Source organism: Capra hircus, chromosome 6, assembly GCF_001704415.2.
Source record: "Capra hircus breed San Clemente chromosome 6, ASM170441v1, whole genome shotgun sequence".
Classification (NCBI taxonomy): domain Eukaryota; kingdom Metazoa; phylum Chordata; class Mammalia; order Artiodactyla; family Bovidae; genus Capra; species Capra hircus.
Window position 1 is genome coordinate 93,436,938 of NC_030813.1, and position 17,421 is coordinate 93,454,358.

The window sequence follows — 17,421 nt, forward strand, 5'->3', positions numbered from 1 at the left end:
TAATTCCCTGTTCTGCCACATTTCTAGACTTGAGGAAATGCTAAGTGGAAGAGCAGGATAAATCCGAAGGTCTAGAAGGCTATTATTTTGTGTGTGGGGGTCATGCCATGTGGCATGTGGGATCTTCGTTCCCTGACCATGAATTGATCCCGTGACCTCTGCATTGGAAGCACAAACTCTTAACCACTGGACCTCTAGGAAAGTCCTCAGAGGGTCTAGAAGGATCATTAAGCCCCAAAAACCCACATACGTGCCACAGATTTAATCATCTTAGATAAATAGATCCTTCACAGTGCCAAATAGATGGTTAGTTAACATGTGACAACTTCCCAGTAAATCTTGGGGTATCATATGGATGTCTATTCTCTTGAAAGCATCACGTATTGATAAGAAACACAATTGCAATAGCAGAGGCCTTGCTAAACAATGTAGATCTTTATTGGAGCCCAGGAATTCTAGCCGGATACCAGCAGTACATGTGATACCTCCACAGAGATGCTGTTTCCTCTCCCAGCTCTGTCCTGCCCCTTGTGCTTTGCTACTCTGCCCCAAGTAAAAGTCAACATTAGAACGCCAGCTCCCCCTCCCCCTCTCCTCCCCTCCTCCCCACAGCCCTCCCGTTGCTGGCTCCATAAGGCCTCTATAACATGTTAGAAGACCTGCCAGCTCTGTGGCTAACGCCGCCCAAGTCTTCTCTGTTACAGGGAAATACAGCTCTTCTATCACCCCCAACTGCTTTTCTGGTCTGACACTCACATGGAGCATTTCTATATTTCTAGTGAAGAAAATCCTTCATTACATGTGAAAAGATGTAGACCATTTTCAAGGAACCCACTTTCACAACGGGGCTCAGTAGCTTTGAGAGAAGCTCATCATGACAGAGAGTCCTTTTTGTTAGTGTATTCTGCTTATCCTGTTTATTGTTGTCACCCATGGCAACTCATGAGATTCAGTGAATTCGATATGACTGTGTTCACTGCTGCTATTTTACACTGAGCTGCTTTTAAATGTTCAGGGGGAAGTGCTTCAAATACCTGCTAACCAGTGCTGCCCCGAATGTGTGCCAAGGATGCCTGGATCTTGCCATCATGAAAAGAAAATTCATGGGGTAAGTATTTTCTAACCTGTGGTTGATTCCTTGTCTGTAGATCATTGACAAAGGAAAGCTGAATGCTAAACTTGTGTTGACAAGGGAGGATTTTTTTCTCCTTTGTTTGGGCTAGGGAGGACCTCAGGCTTATTTGACTTTCCGTGGGCACTTAGGTTTCTTGGATAAGATTAAAACTGTCCTATTTATTTCAGAGGCCCAGGTAAATATTTGCTGATTGAATTTGTGTCTGTCTAAAGGGTAGTCTGAGAATGTTGATGATGAATAAGTTGTAATGCTGAATAAAAGGCCACCTTGCCTTTGTGTACCACATAAATTTTTCACTTGATTTTTTGAACAACCCTGAGTAGATGACTCCTGTGTTAAAGACAGAAGAGTTGGATTGCAAAGAATGGAAGATACTGGCCCCATGTATTACCAATAGGTGGTGTAACTTGGCCTAGAGCCCTGGTCTTCTGACTCCTCATTCAGTGTGGAGTTCGTAAACTTCAGCACTATGCACACAATAAGCTTTGTGATGAGGACCATCCTCTGCAGTATAGGATGGTTAGCATCATCTCCAGCCTCTCCGTATCCATCACCTGTTAGTAGCTTCTGCAGTCCTGACAACCAGAACTGTCTGTAGGTGTGGCTGTCTTTCCCCTGGGGAGAGGGGCAAAATGAAAATGCCTACTTCCCTCATTTAGAACCACAGTGCATGCATGCTAAGTTGATTCAGTCATGTCCGACTCTGTGCAACCGTATGGACTGTAGCCTGCCAGGCTCCTCTGTCCATAAGATTCTCCAGGGGAGAATGCCCTCCTCCAGGGGATCTTCCTGACTCAGGGATCAAACTCGAGTCTCTTAAGTCTCCTGCATTGGCAGGAGGGTTCTTTAGCACTGGGGCTACCTGGGAAGCCTATAGCACCACAACACTAGGAATCAACCCTCAAGTTCTTTTATTACACTTTCTCATTCCAGATCCTGCAGGATTAGCTTAGAAATATTAAATACTGGTTTAAAAGGACCATTGCAAGGACTATAATAGAAATTTTGAAAATGGTGGCTATAGTTCATCTCCATTCATGCTGGCATACTCCCCTGAGGCAGCAGGTGAAGCTGAGTGTGATAGAAAGACACTCTTTGCTTTAATCTTCATCTTCCACCTCATACAAAACTTTCTCCAAGTTAGTGTCTCTACCCTTTCAGCAGAGAGCATAGGTTAGCCAGAATTGATATACCTAGTCTTGGCTGCTATTCAGGGTGCATACCTAAAACTCAGCGGGGACAGTGCACATTCCCCTGGGACAGGAGCACCTCACTTAGCCACTGGCTGCACATCACCCGAGGAAGCCACTCTTTCACGTCAGCACAGTGTGCTGCCGAGTAATAGCATGGTGTGTGATCCGAATGGTAGAATCTGTGTCTTCATACCATGTGTCACCCTGTGCTGCTTGATTTGGGGCTTCCCTGGTGGGCTCAGCAGTAAAGAATCTGCTTGTAGAGCAGGAGATGCAGGTTCGATCCATGGGTGGCAAAGATCCCCGGAGGAGGGCATGGAAACCCACTCCAGTGTTCTTGCCTGGAGAATTCCAAGGACAGAGGAGCCTGGTGGGCTACAGTCCATAGGGTCACAAAGAGTTGAACATGACTGAAGCAACTGAGCATGCATGCATGCAATTCAGTGTTATGTAGGGTGCTGGAAACCACGCTAGAGGACCTCCTGTGAAATGGAAGGTGCTGCAGGGCAGGCTGGTGTTGGAATTAACGAAAGTTCATAATGATTGGAACAGGTGTATGGATCAAGGTCAAAACTCCCAAGCTGAACTTTTCAAGTGAGGGAGCCCTAGGATGTAAAATAAGTCCAGGATCTGGAGGAACAGCAAACATCTCAAGTAAGAGGGGGTACGGGACTTGGGACAGCAGAGCTCAATGACTCTCTGCATAGCCTCTCTAATGACACTTGTCATTTGCTTGCTCGTCTTCTGTTCTTGCACTTGTGAGATCTTCTTTTCTTGATTTAAGATTTCTGAGAACATTGACAATATTTTGTCTAACTTCACAGTGATCTTCCTTACTCCCCTGCCTAACCTGACTCTTGGCACTGAACTTTTCCCAGAGTAGGTGCTCAATAAACATCAGGACTCAAGCAATGAGTAAATCCTGCTCCAGCTTATCCATATCCTTGTCCCACGGGCACATTGATCTTTGACCACCTGACCTGTTTGGCGGGTGGCTCAAGAACCACAGATCTGCAGATGGGTTAGTTAGAAATCTGCTTGACCTTCTACTTTTTCAGGAAGAGTTTTGAAAGTCCTTCTTCTCCCTGCCTCCCTTGCAGTTCACCCCTCTCTTCTAACACAGCACACGGAAAGCTCTAAATTGGGTAAGACAGCGTGCATGCTTGTTTTCCCATATGCAACTTTCAGAATCTACTCCCCCGGAAAGTGTTATAATTATATTTCTGCAACTTAATGTAACTGAGAAGAAGGCTAGATTTCAGGAACTGTAGTTTGAAGGAGAAAAACAAATCCCTAGTGGTCTACTTCTCCAAATAGAAACAGAAGAACGGCTTCTTTAAAGTTGAGATAAAATCCTCTACTTTCAGTCTTAATCAATTTAAAATGATCATGTTTCTTGTCTTTCTGTTCTTTTTTCCTCTCTTTCTTCACCTTTTTAGATGCTTGCCAAATCCTTCTTAATGTTATTCATTTCCTTGAGTGGGTTAAATGCTTGTCTGTGTTGGGTCTGAATCTCCCCTTGTCACTTGCATCACTAGGATTGTTCCTGAATCTTGGAGCCTTTTCTGTTTTGCTCCCTTGGCTTCTTTTAGAAAGCAGTTTCCAGAGCACTGCTTCTCCTGTTGAATGTCGGTAATCCTCTGTTTAGCCTCTGGCTTGCAGCCCATAGGGCGGGTTATGGAGTCTCTCTCCCTGTAGATATAAAATAGCCTGATGTTTTGAGAGCTTTGCAGTGGTGAAGTGGAAGCTTTCCCCTGAAAGAGAGATTTAGAAGTGGCTTTAGGGTAGAGTAAGTGTAGCGGGAAGAGAATCTATTACAGCAATGCCATCCCCAGAGAATAGAGTTCAAGGGAAGGAGAATCAAGACTGGGTTGAGCTCAGGGTGGCACGACAAGGCCACTAATGAAACAACTTCGCCTCATGAGGGGACCTCTTTTTCTGGCATCGTGGGCTGGTGTTCCAGCAAGTCCAGACAAGCCCCCACATCTTCCTTGGAGTGAGAAAAACACTTGAGCCTTTTGGCCGACTCCAGGTTATTTAAGAGTTTTGTATGGGCTTATTACAGTCAGCATTTGGGGAGACTATTTCATCCATGACCTCCCAAAGCTATCCTTTCAAATTAGCTTTTGGATCTCTGCCCAGCCTTGCCAACCAGTTAGGGAGACAAGCCTGAAATATGTTTTCCTAGAGTGTTGGAATGCTTTTTCCCTGGTCTTTTCCTCACAAATTAGCTTGTGAAAGGGAGGAGAAAGGACCTTAACCTCTTTCTTTTCCTCTTTACTAATTTGATCTCAGCACCAGATAATGTCCTGTCTGAGAAGATGATGCTTGGAGACTCGCTGAAAAAGAAAAGTGGCAGGTGGTAATGCCCCAGTGCCCGCATCTGATTGAGCATAGGAGCGTGGAAGAAGTCTGCTTGCTTTGCCTGACTGTGAGGCTAAAAGGAGATCTAATTTATGTGTGCGAGGAAGAGATGAATATTGAATTCTGCAGCCTTGTTTTCATCAAAGTAGAGGATTAATTACAATATGCACCAAACATCCCCAGATATTTAGTATTCTGGATCTATAACATCATAACAGAAACAAATTATATAAAGAAAAATTATTTTTTTGTTCTGTCTGTAAGCCAGGCAAATACTTTATGACCGTATCTTTCCTTTGGACTTAAGTCAACAGCCAACCCGACTTGTTATTTGGCTGTGCAAAAGAATATGTCTAAGATGTTGTCTGTGGAATGTGCTTTTGCCCAGTGTCAAAGTCTCATGTTTCTGAAAGCTATTAATGATGTTGGGATGGTACAGCTACAACACAGGTCTTTTGGGAGCATTGCTTTGTATATGCATTATCTCTTGATTTTACAGAGCTTTCTTTGCTGTTAACTGTACTCATGAAAATTAAAACATTTGTGACTATAGAGAACACAGTGAGATTTAAAAAATATGTTTATCTATCATCTATTAATATCTGTCCCCTGTCATCTATCTATCTATCCATCTATCTTTCTATCTATCCATCTACCATCTGTCTGCCTACTTCTCTATCTACCTATAATCTAGCTATCTATCAGCATGTATCAAACTCCTTGATCTCTGGTCTCCTTCCGGTGAGAAAGGTATCACTGATTTAGGAATAGGAGTAGGAGATGAAAGTGAAGGTGACTTTTCTCAGAGAGGTGAGAGTTATTCTTCTCCATCATTCTGTTCAGTTTGGATCACTGTCTGGCTTCTGTGGCTTTGACATCAAGAGTGAAATCACCCTGACAAATGTTCTTTGTTATTCCCATAATTCTCAGGCTTATTGTGAAGGGAGAATCTGTTGCTTAAATTTTATGTCTCTTGAGATAGATAATAGATTCACATCATTGGAGAGCTTGAAGGTACCAAAGAGATGAGCTAATATAGCCCTCTCGCCTTACAGTTGAAAACACTTTGGTGATTGACAGGTTGTTATTATAATTAATTTTTGTGGTCTCAGTCTGAGAGGTGATATGATTACAAATGTTTGAGAAATAACAGCTAGTGTTTCTCAGTAGTAACAAAAACGAGCTCTTGTTTTAATGTCTGGATGTTTAGAAGCAATCTCTTAACTTTTAGTAGGATAAAGATGTTCACTTCTAATTACTTTATAAGATGCTTTCAAATTTTACTTATTTAAGATTTATAAATGATTTATTAGATATTTTAAACAGTACTTCTGCTCTCTGATGACAAAGTGAGTGTTAGTTTATTGGTGAAAATGTGGACAAAATATGCCAACAGAAAAAAAATCCACTAGTTATCTCCAACTATGAAAACCACTATTGTTTCCTCAGTTTTTTTTTGGAGGGGGGAGAAGGGGAAATGGTAGTGAATATGGATGGGTAGATTGATAGAGATATGCATGGTTTCACATAATTGTAATTATACTCTGTGTACAGTTTATGGCTTAATTTTTATATAACATGCAGTAAATAATTCCCCAGCATACTCTTGGAGAATATGGTTTATTATTATTTATTTCTTTATTATTATTTATTATTATTAGAATGTAATTTATTCTTTATTATGTGCCTATTATTAGGCTTTTGAGTAGCTTCCAATATTCACTAAAATATTTTCAATTTCACTGTAATGAACACTGAGATGGAATTCTTTGTATTCAAACTCTTTTGTGTGTCATTGATCGTTTTCTTCAGATAACTTCTTAAAAGTGAAATTAGTAGGTCAAAGCATCTAAAGAGTTTCAGTATTGAAGCTGTGACATCTACAGTCATTAAAATTCAATTTTAAGTTGTCTCTGTCTAAAGATAAACGCAGCGGGAATATTACTAATAGTACAGCTTTTTTTCAAGTCTGATTACCTAGGGTAGTTGCCACCTGGCAGAGTTGTTCCAGGTGCTATCATGAGACAAGTCTCTGCGTAGGAGAGTCCCACTCCACTGGAGCTTTACTGTGAATTTTAAACACTTCTCATATCTGATATTGAAATATATCATTTAATTTTATTAATATTTCTTTGTAGTTAATAAAGTTCTATATTTAAGTTGAACATTCTATAAGCTTGTTGCTATTTTTTCACTGGGGTTTTATTTCTTTTTTTAAGAAATATAGTCCAGTGTACTTACAATATAGTATTAGTTTCACATGCACAACAAAGTGATTCAATATTTTTATATATCACGAAACGATCACTACTGTGAGTCTAGTTACCATTTGTCACCATGCAAAGTTATTTCAGTATTATTGACTATATTCCTATGCTGTACATTATGTCCCTATGAGTTATTTATTTTATTAGTACAACTGGAAGTTTGTACTTCTTAATCCCCTTGGCCTCTTTCACCATTCTCCCGTACTCCCTCTGCGCTGATGACCACCTGCTTGTTCTCTGTATCTCTGAGTCCGTTTCTGTTTCGTTTTGTTTATTCTTTTTAGATTCCATATATTAATATAAGTGAAATCATACAGTATTTGTTTTTCTCTATCAAACTTATTTCACTAAGCATAATTAGCCTCTAGGTCTATCCATGTTTTTGCAAGTGGCAAAATTTCATTTTTTATGGCTGAGTAATATTTGTGTGTGTGTGTGTGTGTGTGACATCTTCTTTATCCATTCATCTCTTGATGGACACTTAGGTTGCTTCCATATCTTGTCATTAATAATGTTCCAATGACATGAACATTAGCGTGCATATATCTTTTTGTATGAGTGTTTTTGTTTTCTTCAGATAAATACCAAAAGTGGAATTATTGAATCATATGGTAGTTTTATTTGTAATTTTCCCTCAAAAGTTAAATCTCCGTACTGTTTTCTATAATAACTATATCAACTACATTCCTACCAACGTTACATGTAGGTTCCCTTTTCTTTATACCCTTGCCTCACTTGTTACTTCTTGTCTTTTTGATAACAGTCATTCTGTCAGGTGTGAGATAGTATCTCACTGTGGTTTTGACCTGCATTTCCCTCATGACTAGCGGTGCCATGCATCTTTTCACCATCCTGTTGGCTATCTTTGCATCATGCTTTAGAAAAATGAATATTCAGGTCCTCTGCCCATTTTTCCATTGGATTTTTTGTTTGTTTGTTTTGTTTTTTTTTTTTAACTTTATTTTTTATTTTTTAAATTTTAAAATCTTTAATTCTTACATGTGTTCCCAAACATGAACCCCCCTCCCACCTCCCTCCCCACAACATTTTTAAATATTGAGTTGTGTATGTTCTGTATATGTATATGTTTTGGATATTAACCCCATATCAGCTGTATGGTTTACAAATGTGTTGGTTTTAAGCTGATAGTCACTTAAGTTTGAACACATTCTAAAAACACGAGATTTTTACTTACTCTGCAACACATTTTATGTTTTTAATGTCATATTTTACATTTATTACTTTATCCTTTAACTACAAATTGTAGTTATGGTTGATTTTCCAATTTTTGTTTTTTAAATTTTGCTTGCTTTTCAAGTAGTTGATCTTTTGGCTTAACTATGTATATCTCTTTACCAATGAGACTTTTTTTGTTCATATATTTTCTTGTTTCTAGTTATAATGTTTACTTCTAAAGAAGATCCTTTAGCACTTTTTGTAGGGCCAGTTTAGAGGTGATGGACCCTTAATTTTTGCTTGTCTGGGAAACTCTTTATCTTGCCTTCAATCCTGAATGATAGCCTTGGTATCAAGTATTTTTGGTTATGAGTTTTTTCCTTTCAGCACTTTAAATATATCACACCACTCCTTTATGTCCTGCCAAGTTTCTGTTGAAAAATAAATTGATAGCCTTATGGGATTTCTCTTGAGTATTATGCATTGTACGCCTCTTGCTGCCTTTAAAATTCTCTATCTTTTGCCGTATTAATTATGATATGTCTTTGCGTGGATCTCTTTGGATTTATCTTGTTTGAGGCTATTTCCTTCCCCATGTTAGGGAAATTTACAGCCATTGTTTCTTCAGGTAAGTTTTCTGCCCCTTTATTTCTCTCTCCTCCTTCTGAGACCCTGATAATACTAATGTTGGTATACTTGATACTATCTTAAATTATCCTCATCTTAAAAAATTCTTTTTTTTTTTTTTTTTTTGCTGTAGTGATTGCGTGATTTCTATTAGTCTTTCAGGTTGCTTATGTATTCTTCCATATCATCTAGTGCTCTTGATACCCTCTAGTGTATTTTTCATTTTAGCTATGGTATTCTTCAGTTCTGATTGTTTCTTTTTTATATTTTCTAACTCTTTGTTGAAGTTTTCACTGTTTTCTGCTATTCTTCTCCCAATTTCTATAAGCATCTTTATGATGCTTATAATAGAGAATTCAAATTTTTGCATTCTTTATCAGGTAATTTACTTACCTTTATTTCATTAGAGTTTTTTTACCCTGGAGTTTTATCTCGTTCTTTCCTTTGGAACAAATTGCTTTATGTGCTCATTTCATTTGATTTTCTGTGTCTGTTCCTGTGAATTCGGTGAAACTGTTATCTCTCCTGCTCTTGGAGCTGTGGTCTCGTGTAGAAGTGTTTCCAATGTAGGTTTCATGTGCTGGGTGGCCTTGGCAGGCCAGTTAGGGGTGGAGCAGAAGGGGTAGGGTGGGTTTTAGGGAGAAATATCCATAACCTCAGATATGCAGATGACACCACCCTTATGGCAGAAAGTGAAGAGGAACTAAAAAGCCTCTTGATGAAAGTGAAAGTGGAGAGTGAAAAAGTTGACTTAAAGCTCAACATTCAGAAAACAAAGATCATGGCATCTGGTCCCATCACTTCATGGGAAATAGATGGGGAAACAGTGGAAACAGTGTCAGACTTTATTTTTTGGGGCTCCAAAATCACTGCAGATGGTGGCTGCAGCCATGAAATTAGAAGACGCTTACTCCTTGGCAGGGAAGTTATAACCAACCTAGACAGCATATTCAAAAGCAGAGACTACTTTGCTGACTAAGGTCCGTCTAGTCAAGGCTATGGTTTTTCCTGTGGCCATGTATGGATGTGAGAGTTGGACTGTGAAGAAGGCTGAGCACCGAAAAATTGATGCTTTTGACCTGTGGTGTTGGAGAAGACTCTTGAGAGTCCCTTGGACTGCAAGGAGATCCAACCAGTCCATTCTGAAGGAGATCAACCGTGGGATTTCTTTGGAGGGAATGATGCTGAAGCTGAAACTCCAGTACTTTGGCCACCTCATGTGAAGAGTTGACTCATTGGAAAAGACTGATGCTGGGAGGGATTGGGGGCAGGAGGAGAAGGGGACGACCGAGGATGAGATGGCTGGATGGCATCACTGACTCGATGGACGTGAATCTGAGTGAACTCCGGGAGTTGGTGATGGACAGGGAGGCCTGGCGTGCTGCAATTCATGGGGTCACAAAGAGTCGGACACGACTGAGCAACTGAACTGAACTGAACTGAGGCTGGGCTGAGGCATCCCTGGCAAGATGCCTGGAGCTGAAGTGGACACCAGCCATGGCTCTCCTGGGCTGGGTTGGGGTTGCCATGTTGGTGGGATGGTTAGAGTTGGAGTGGGCCCAGGCTCGAGGGTGGGCTGGGGCTGCCTCAGCAGGCTGACTAGAATGGCAACTTTTCAAACTGCTGCCTCTGTGCTGGCACTCAGAGAAAGTAAGTTTGTGCATAGTTCTCTGGCTTTCATAGATGTCCATCTCATAGGTTTTCAAATCTAATTGTGGGGCCTCATCTTTCCAGAGCAGGTCCCAGGGCTATGGGACCCAGTATAGAGCTCTACCCAGTGTAGAGCTTGAATTCCTCACTCCTTAGGGAGGTCCTCCAAGTTTGTGATATTCCATTCTGCTTTTGGGTTCCCTTCCAGGGGTATGTGTCCCCACCTACCCATCTTGATGAGGCTTTTTATTTATACCCTTAATTGTAGAAGAGCTGTTCTGCTAGCCTGCAGGTTTTTCTTAAAGAGAGTTGTTCTATATGTAGTTGCAGTTTTGATGTGTCCATGGGAGGAAGTGAACTCAGAATCTGCCTACTCTTATCATTTTGATCTCGCCTCCAGTCTCTTCTTATTGCTTGTAAATGGTTTTATATATGAGTATAATTCTAATTAATATAATCTGCATTAAAAAATGTTTGTCATTTACCTTTTAAATTTTTCTACAATGTAGTCAATATATTTGACTTTTAACAGTTTAACTCATGAGAATGTATCAGTTTTTCTCTTACCATTTCTTCCTTTGCTTTTATGCTTGGGCCTTTTAAAGCATAAAGGTCAATTGCCTGCTATGTTTTATTAGCTAACAGTTTATTAGCCAGTTGTGGACTTGCCCATTTATTTATATGCTGTACTAAATTTGAAGTTTTACATTTAATTATAGGAGAAGTAAAAATTGATGGGAGAGGAGTTGGCCTTGGCATCCAGGTCTGTTGCCATGATCACAGGCAGCACATAGGTGTGAAAAGGAGTAGGAAAGCCGTGGACTCATGGGGAAAGGGTTCAGCATCTCCTACGTGCCATTTCCCTTGCTGCCTCTTTAACAACTACCTCATGCAGCCTTTACAGTAGCCAAGTGAGTAGGTTATCTTCATACCATTTCAGGTTTCTCTACCAGGAAACTGCAATTTAGAAAGATGAGGTGACATACTCATAGTCCCCAAGGCAGAGAGAACTGAGTTGTGATCCAAGGACACATATACTTCCATGGAAACCTTTGGTTCATCCAACTCAGTACATTCCTTACATTTCTGTCCTCTGGTACTCCCAGTAGGTCCTGGGAAAGTAATCTTTATGATAGTAAGGCAAGGACTTGGTTCCCAAAAATTTAGATGGCTGTGACAACCTATTACTATTATCGTTACAATAATAGCACAGGTTATTAGTAATTCCCAAATGTCAAACTTGGCAGGCTTGCAACCTGGCAGCAATTTGCACAATAAAGGCATAGTGACTTGTTTAGGTAAGACAGAGTTCTTTTGTGTTTGAGAGAGGGTGAATAATTATTCTGGATGCTGGCCTGAGGAGTAGCAAGAGGATGTTTATTTTCCATGCTTCTCAGTGACACAGTTGAAATCCCCAGATTATAGTTAGGTGACTGAGCACCTAGAAGGTGGGATGTTTTTAATAGAAGCCTATATATGATTTGTGCGGAATCAGATTTCATCATATATTACATTTAATACAGGCAGAGGAAGGCACTATTTAAGAAAATGTTACAGGAGGAAACTTTATTGATTAAGCTCACTTTTTTGCATACATCTTTTAAAAGGCCACCGTCATTCCACTCTGCCATTGAGAACATAATATATTTTGACAGCTACTTCTCCAAACAATTGACATATTTGTAGCTTTTTACATTCAAGATTCTCCACTGCCCTCTGAGCTTGGCTTATTTAGATACTTTTGAAAAGTGTTAATTGCTCAGTTGTGTCCGACTCTTCTCAACCTCAGGGACTGTAGCTTGCCAGGCTCTTCTGTCCGTGGGATTTCCAGCAAGAGTACTGGTGTGGGTAGCCATTCTCTTCTCCATGGGATCTTCAACCTAGGGATCAAACCCAGGTCTTCTGCATTGCAGGCAGATTTTTCACCATCTATGCCACCAGAGAAGCCCTTAGATACTTTTGGTAGTTAGTAAATGTTATGTATCAAAGCATGGATATGTTAGATCGTCAGTACAGTGCCAGCTTTGGGAATGTGGTGTCCTAGCCTAAAGTGGACCAGGAACATTTGGTGTGTGTAGATGGGCATCCACACCAGGAGTGAGTTGGCTTTACAATTTGTGGGAGAACTGGTTGGACAGGTGCCTTCTACTGGCTAGTCCACCTTCCCTGGAACCATAAGATCTCTGGGATAGGAGAGAGAGAGAAGACTGGGGTCAGGGAGAGAGAAGATGGGAGTGTGGACACTTATCAGGGTAAAAGGCAAAAAAAGAAACAATTGGAGTGAGAGCCGCTGAAGATGATGTAGCTAGTGTAAAAAATTCAGTAGGTATGGGTGCACATTTTACTTTGGTCCTCACAGAAGTGTTTTAAATAATGGGATTGGGGTGATTTTTCTTTCATTGTTGCGCTTTTTTGGAATTTTCAAACAAAAAATCTTAAGGATAAATATTACTCAGCTGTGAAAAGGAACACATCTGAGTCAGTTCTAATGAGGTAGATGAACCTAGAGCCTATTATACAGAGTGAAAGAAGTTAGAGAAAGATAAATATTGTACATTAATGCATATGTATGGAATCTAGAAAGATGGTACTATCAATCCTACGTGCAGGACAGCAAAGGAGACACAGATGTAAAGGACAGACTTTTGGACACAGTGGGAGAAGGAAAGGGTGGGGTGATGTGAGAGAATAACATTGAGAACATATACATTAGCATATGTAAAACAGATGGCCAGTGGGAGTTTGGTGTATGACACGGGGAACTCAAAGCCTATGGTCTGACAACCTGGAGGGCTGGGGTGGGGAGGAAGGTGGATGGAAGGAGAGGGCCACGTGTATGCCTGTGGCCGATTCATGTTGATGTATGGCAGAACCCATCACAATATTGTAAATTAATTATCCTTCATTTAAAATAAATAAAATTTTTTAAAAGGAAAATAAAAATCAATTGCTAAATTGGTCTCTGCCTTGGAATATTGCAAACCCTGATTTCAGCCTTATAAGCCTAGATCTTTCTTCTGTCTTATCGGAGCTCCGTCATTCACTTCTTTAAGAGAAGGCTTGTTTCTGTTTGCTCAAATGCAAGTCTATGTTCTCACAGTAACCTTCTTTTTCTTTTCACCCAGCACGGGACAGCATGGGCCTCCTCCTCTTGCAGCATGTGCTCTTGCACTCACGGGGAAGTCCGATGTGCCCCCCGACCGTGCCCACCACTGATGTGTGGATACCAGGAGCTGGAATTCATCCCTGAAGGGAGCTGCTGCCCAGTCTGTGTGGGCTCTGGGAGTGAGTATGAGCCTGTAGAGAGAGACCCTCTTTGCCTGTGAGGTTTACCTGGTGACACCTTCTCTTTCTTGCCTAGTGTGTGACTCAAAGATCCCTGACCCCATTCCTTATTGGAACCAAGTAATAGCCTTGCACTTGGCAGGAAGTGATGTTGTAAACCATGAGGTTGGAACAAATCCTTAAGCTCCATTCCAAACTCAGGGTGCTGAGGCTCTCTGATTTATTATTTTGTCTTGGCCAGATGCAACCTGTTGTGTTCACAGCTCTTGAAAAGGAAAGGAGGAAGGACCAGATCCTTTGATATGATTCCATAAGGCCCAGGTAGTTCCTACGGCTTTTGGTGGACAGAAGAACAAACATCACTTTTCTGGGTATCAATAGTATCACAACACTAAGTCTGATGGCCGGTCTTTAAGATTTCATGTTTTTCTCCAAAACACACTGAGCCGGAAGCAGTATTTCATTTGTCTTTATGGCGTCTTTGATGGAGAGATTATGCCTGCCTGTGAACCGAGGCACAGCCCAGCAAGCCAGGCGTGTGCTTCCAGCCTTCTACTTAGAATTCATGCTTGGACCAAGTACCGTTTTATTACATTTTAGAGTTATATATCCCTTTCCATTTTTATAATTAAGTAGCATATACTTCATGACAAATACAAATTATTGTCATTGCTGTATTATATTCTCTCCTGGTGTATAATAGCTCAAATTACTCTTTTTAAGTAGTACCTGGAAGCTACATTGTAATCTTGCCTTTTCTCTTTAAAAAGACTTCTGGCTTCTTTCTGATTCCTAGTTATTCCATTCCGGGCCACCATTTACCCTGGAGAACCATTCTGGGGATTGCAAAGTATGGTAAGGGAATGAGGAAAGTAGAATGCATTCCTCCTGCATTTCAGTTGTCACCCACCAGAAAAAGACAGCCAGCCAACTTTGGGCTGATAAGCCTGCAAGGAAAAATATTCCAACCACAGTGTTTAGGGATTGGGTGGAGGGTGGGCTGTCTGGGTTTGTGGGCTCCTTTCTTACATTTTAGGAGAATTTCTGATTGACTCTCCATGAGAAAAATCTATTGGAAACATTTTGCCTGGAGAGATTGGAGGATCAGCCAGCGCCAACCCCATAATTTCCTGGGTGCATAATAAAAATGCAGGGCCCTTTGTTCAAAAAGGACTTCCCCAGTGGCTCAGATGGTAAAGCGCCTGCCTACAATGCAGGAGACCCTGGTTCGATCCCTGGGTCAGGAAGATTCCCTGGAGAAGGAAATGGCAAACCACTCCAGTACTCATGCCTGGAAAATCTCATGGATGAAGGAACCTGGTAGGCTACAGTCCTTGGGGTCACAAAGAGTCAGGTATGACTGAATGACTTCACTTCACTTGTTCAAAAAGCAGGGTGGGGAAGCTTTGGTTTTTCTTCCAAGATCTTTCTGCGCCTGTCATGTTTTTATTTATTTATTTTTTAAAAATTTTTTAAAAATTTTATTTATTTTTTATTTTTTAAATTTTAAAATCTTTAATTCTTACATGCATTCCCAAACATGAACCCCCCTCCCACCTCCCTCCCCATAACATCTCTCTGGGTCATTTGCTGTTAATTTCACCCACCCTTAGGCATGGGGATATTTGCTGGTCGGGTGAGTCCTCCTCAGGCACCCTAGACCCCTCCTGCTACTTGGTGCTTAGGGTGCGTGCACTCCTGAGGCACCTGTACCCAGGTCCCCAATACAGGTAGAGGGTGGCAGCTTTCACTGGGCACAAATTTGGGCTCAGGCTCCTGAGAACCCAGGAAGGAAAGGAGGCAGGGGGAGGTAGGACCATTCATGAACTGAGGCTCCAAACCCCTTGCAGTGCTACCTGTCCCACCAGACTTCACTTAGGAAACTCAGAGAGAAAGTTAAGAACTCCATACAGTGGCTCCAGAGCTATACCCCAAGCCCAGGGTCCCCTAGTTTGCACCGTGCCCCAGAGCACAAGACTGTGTGACTGCACTGGCGTAGATGTAGCCAGCCCTGAGATCGTGGCGCAGTTCAGTTCAGTCGCTCAGTCCTGTCTGACTCTTTGTGATCCCATGGACTGCAGCACGCCAGGCCTCCCTGTCCATCACCAACTCCCGGAGTTCACCCAAACTCATGTCCATTGAGTTGTAATGCCATCCAACCATCTCATCCTCTGTCATCGCCTTCTCCTCCTGTCTTCAATCTTTCCCAGCATCAGGGTCTTTTCAAATGAGTCAGCTCTTCACATCAGGTGGCCCAAGTATTGGAGTTTCGGCTTCAGCATCAGTCCTTCCAAAGAACACTCAGTATTGATTTCCTTTAGGATGGACTGGTTGGATCTCCTTGCAGTTCAAGATACTCTCAAGAGTCTTCTCCATCACCACAGTTCAAAAGCATCAATTCTTCACCACTCAGCTTTCTTTATAGTTTATCTCTCACATCCATATATGACTCCTGGAAAAACCATAGCTTTGACTAGACAGACCTTTGTTGGCAAAGTAATGTCTCTGCTTTTTAATATGCTATCTAGGTTGTGCAACACCGTCAGTAACCCTTATTGCTCTAACCTTCCAGAATCCTGTTCCTACGAAGGCCGTGTGTTTCAAGACGGGGAGGACTGGCCATTGAGTCGGTGCGCCAAGTGTGTGTGTAGAAATGGGGTCGCCCAGTGCTTTGCTTCTCAGTGTCCACCTCTGTTTTGTAGCCAGGTAAGGAAAACAGCCTCAGAAAGGACCCTTCACAGACTATTGACTTCACTATTTGGGAACCTGGAGTCTCTTCTGAGATGATGGCAGGCAGGCCTCGCAAGTACTGAAAACGAGAAGCAAAAGCTGTTTTATTTTCCTTATAGTTATGGAGACCACCCCTGAGACATTTCTTTTCCCCTTAACAGCTACAGATAGGCCTAATTACCAGTCATTTAAGCTAATTGTTACATAATGAAACTGAGCCTTCAGGATACACACAAAGGAGCCGCCAAACTCCAGTTGCAGGTGTTCCAAAAATGTCTAGCTAAACATCTGGAAAATTCAGTAAGAAGATAGGATTGCTGTTGTTTGTCAATATACAAGTACAGACTGCTTTTTAAAGACATATAGATGTTTCTTTGAACCTGATTATCCAGATGTACATGATTTAATTCTTAATGGTTCAAATTACCAAAGGAGTTTTTTCTGGGGAGGTTTAAAATAGTGGGAACTTGTTCTTCATTTAAAACTAATCTGAGAAGAGGGTGGGATGTATGGAGAGAGTAACATGGAAACGTATATCACCATATGTAAAATAGATAGCCAATGGAAATTTGCTGTATGACTCAGGGAGCTCAAGCTGGGGCTCTGTGACAGTCTAGAGGCCTGGGATTGGGGGAGGGAAAGTGGGAGGGATGCTTGAGTGGGAGGGGACATGGGTAGACCTCTGGCTGATTCATGTTGATATTTGGTGGAAACCAACACAACACTGTAAAGCAATTATCCTTTAATTAAAAATAAGCTAGTTTACTTATTTTTAAAGTCCTTAAAAAAAGGACTTTACATAGCCAGAGCTCGACTTCTATAAAAGTGTTTTTGTAAAGTAAAACAAACAAACAAATGGATCAAATTTTCAAAACATGACTCTTTCATACAGATTTGCAGGAGAAAGTCAAATGCAAATAAATTTTGTATCCATGGTATTTTGTAGTTTTTTATTCTTCCAGTAGCTCCCATGGATGTTCCTTGGCAGTTGACA

General features: G+C 41.2%; 1 protein-coding gene across 1 annotated transcript in view; it reads left to right on the top strand.

The window, feature by feature from the left end:
• FRAS1 (Fraser extracellular matrix complex subunit 1) overlaps window positions 1-17,421 on the top strand; it is a 513,961-nt gene that overhangs the window by 201,284 nt on the left and 295,256 nt on the right. The window contains exons 4-6 of the mRNA XM_018049625.1: window positions 1,016-1,108; window positions 13,538-13,697; window positions 16,270-16,403. Of these exons, the coding sequence (XP_017905114.1) occupies window positions 1,016-1,108; window positions 13,538-13,697; window positions 16,270-16,403 (387 nt within the window). The remainder of the gene's footprint in view (window positions 1-1,015; window positions 1,109-13,537; window positions 13,698-16,269; window positions 16,404-17,421) is intronic.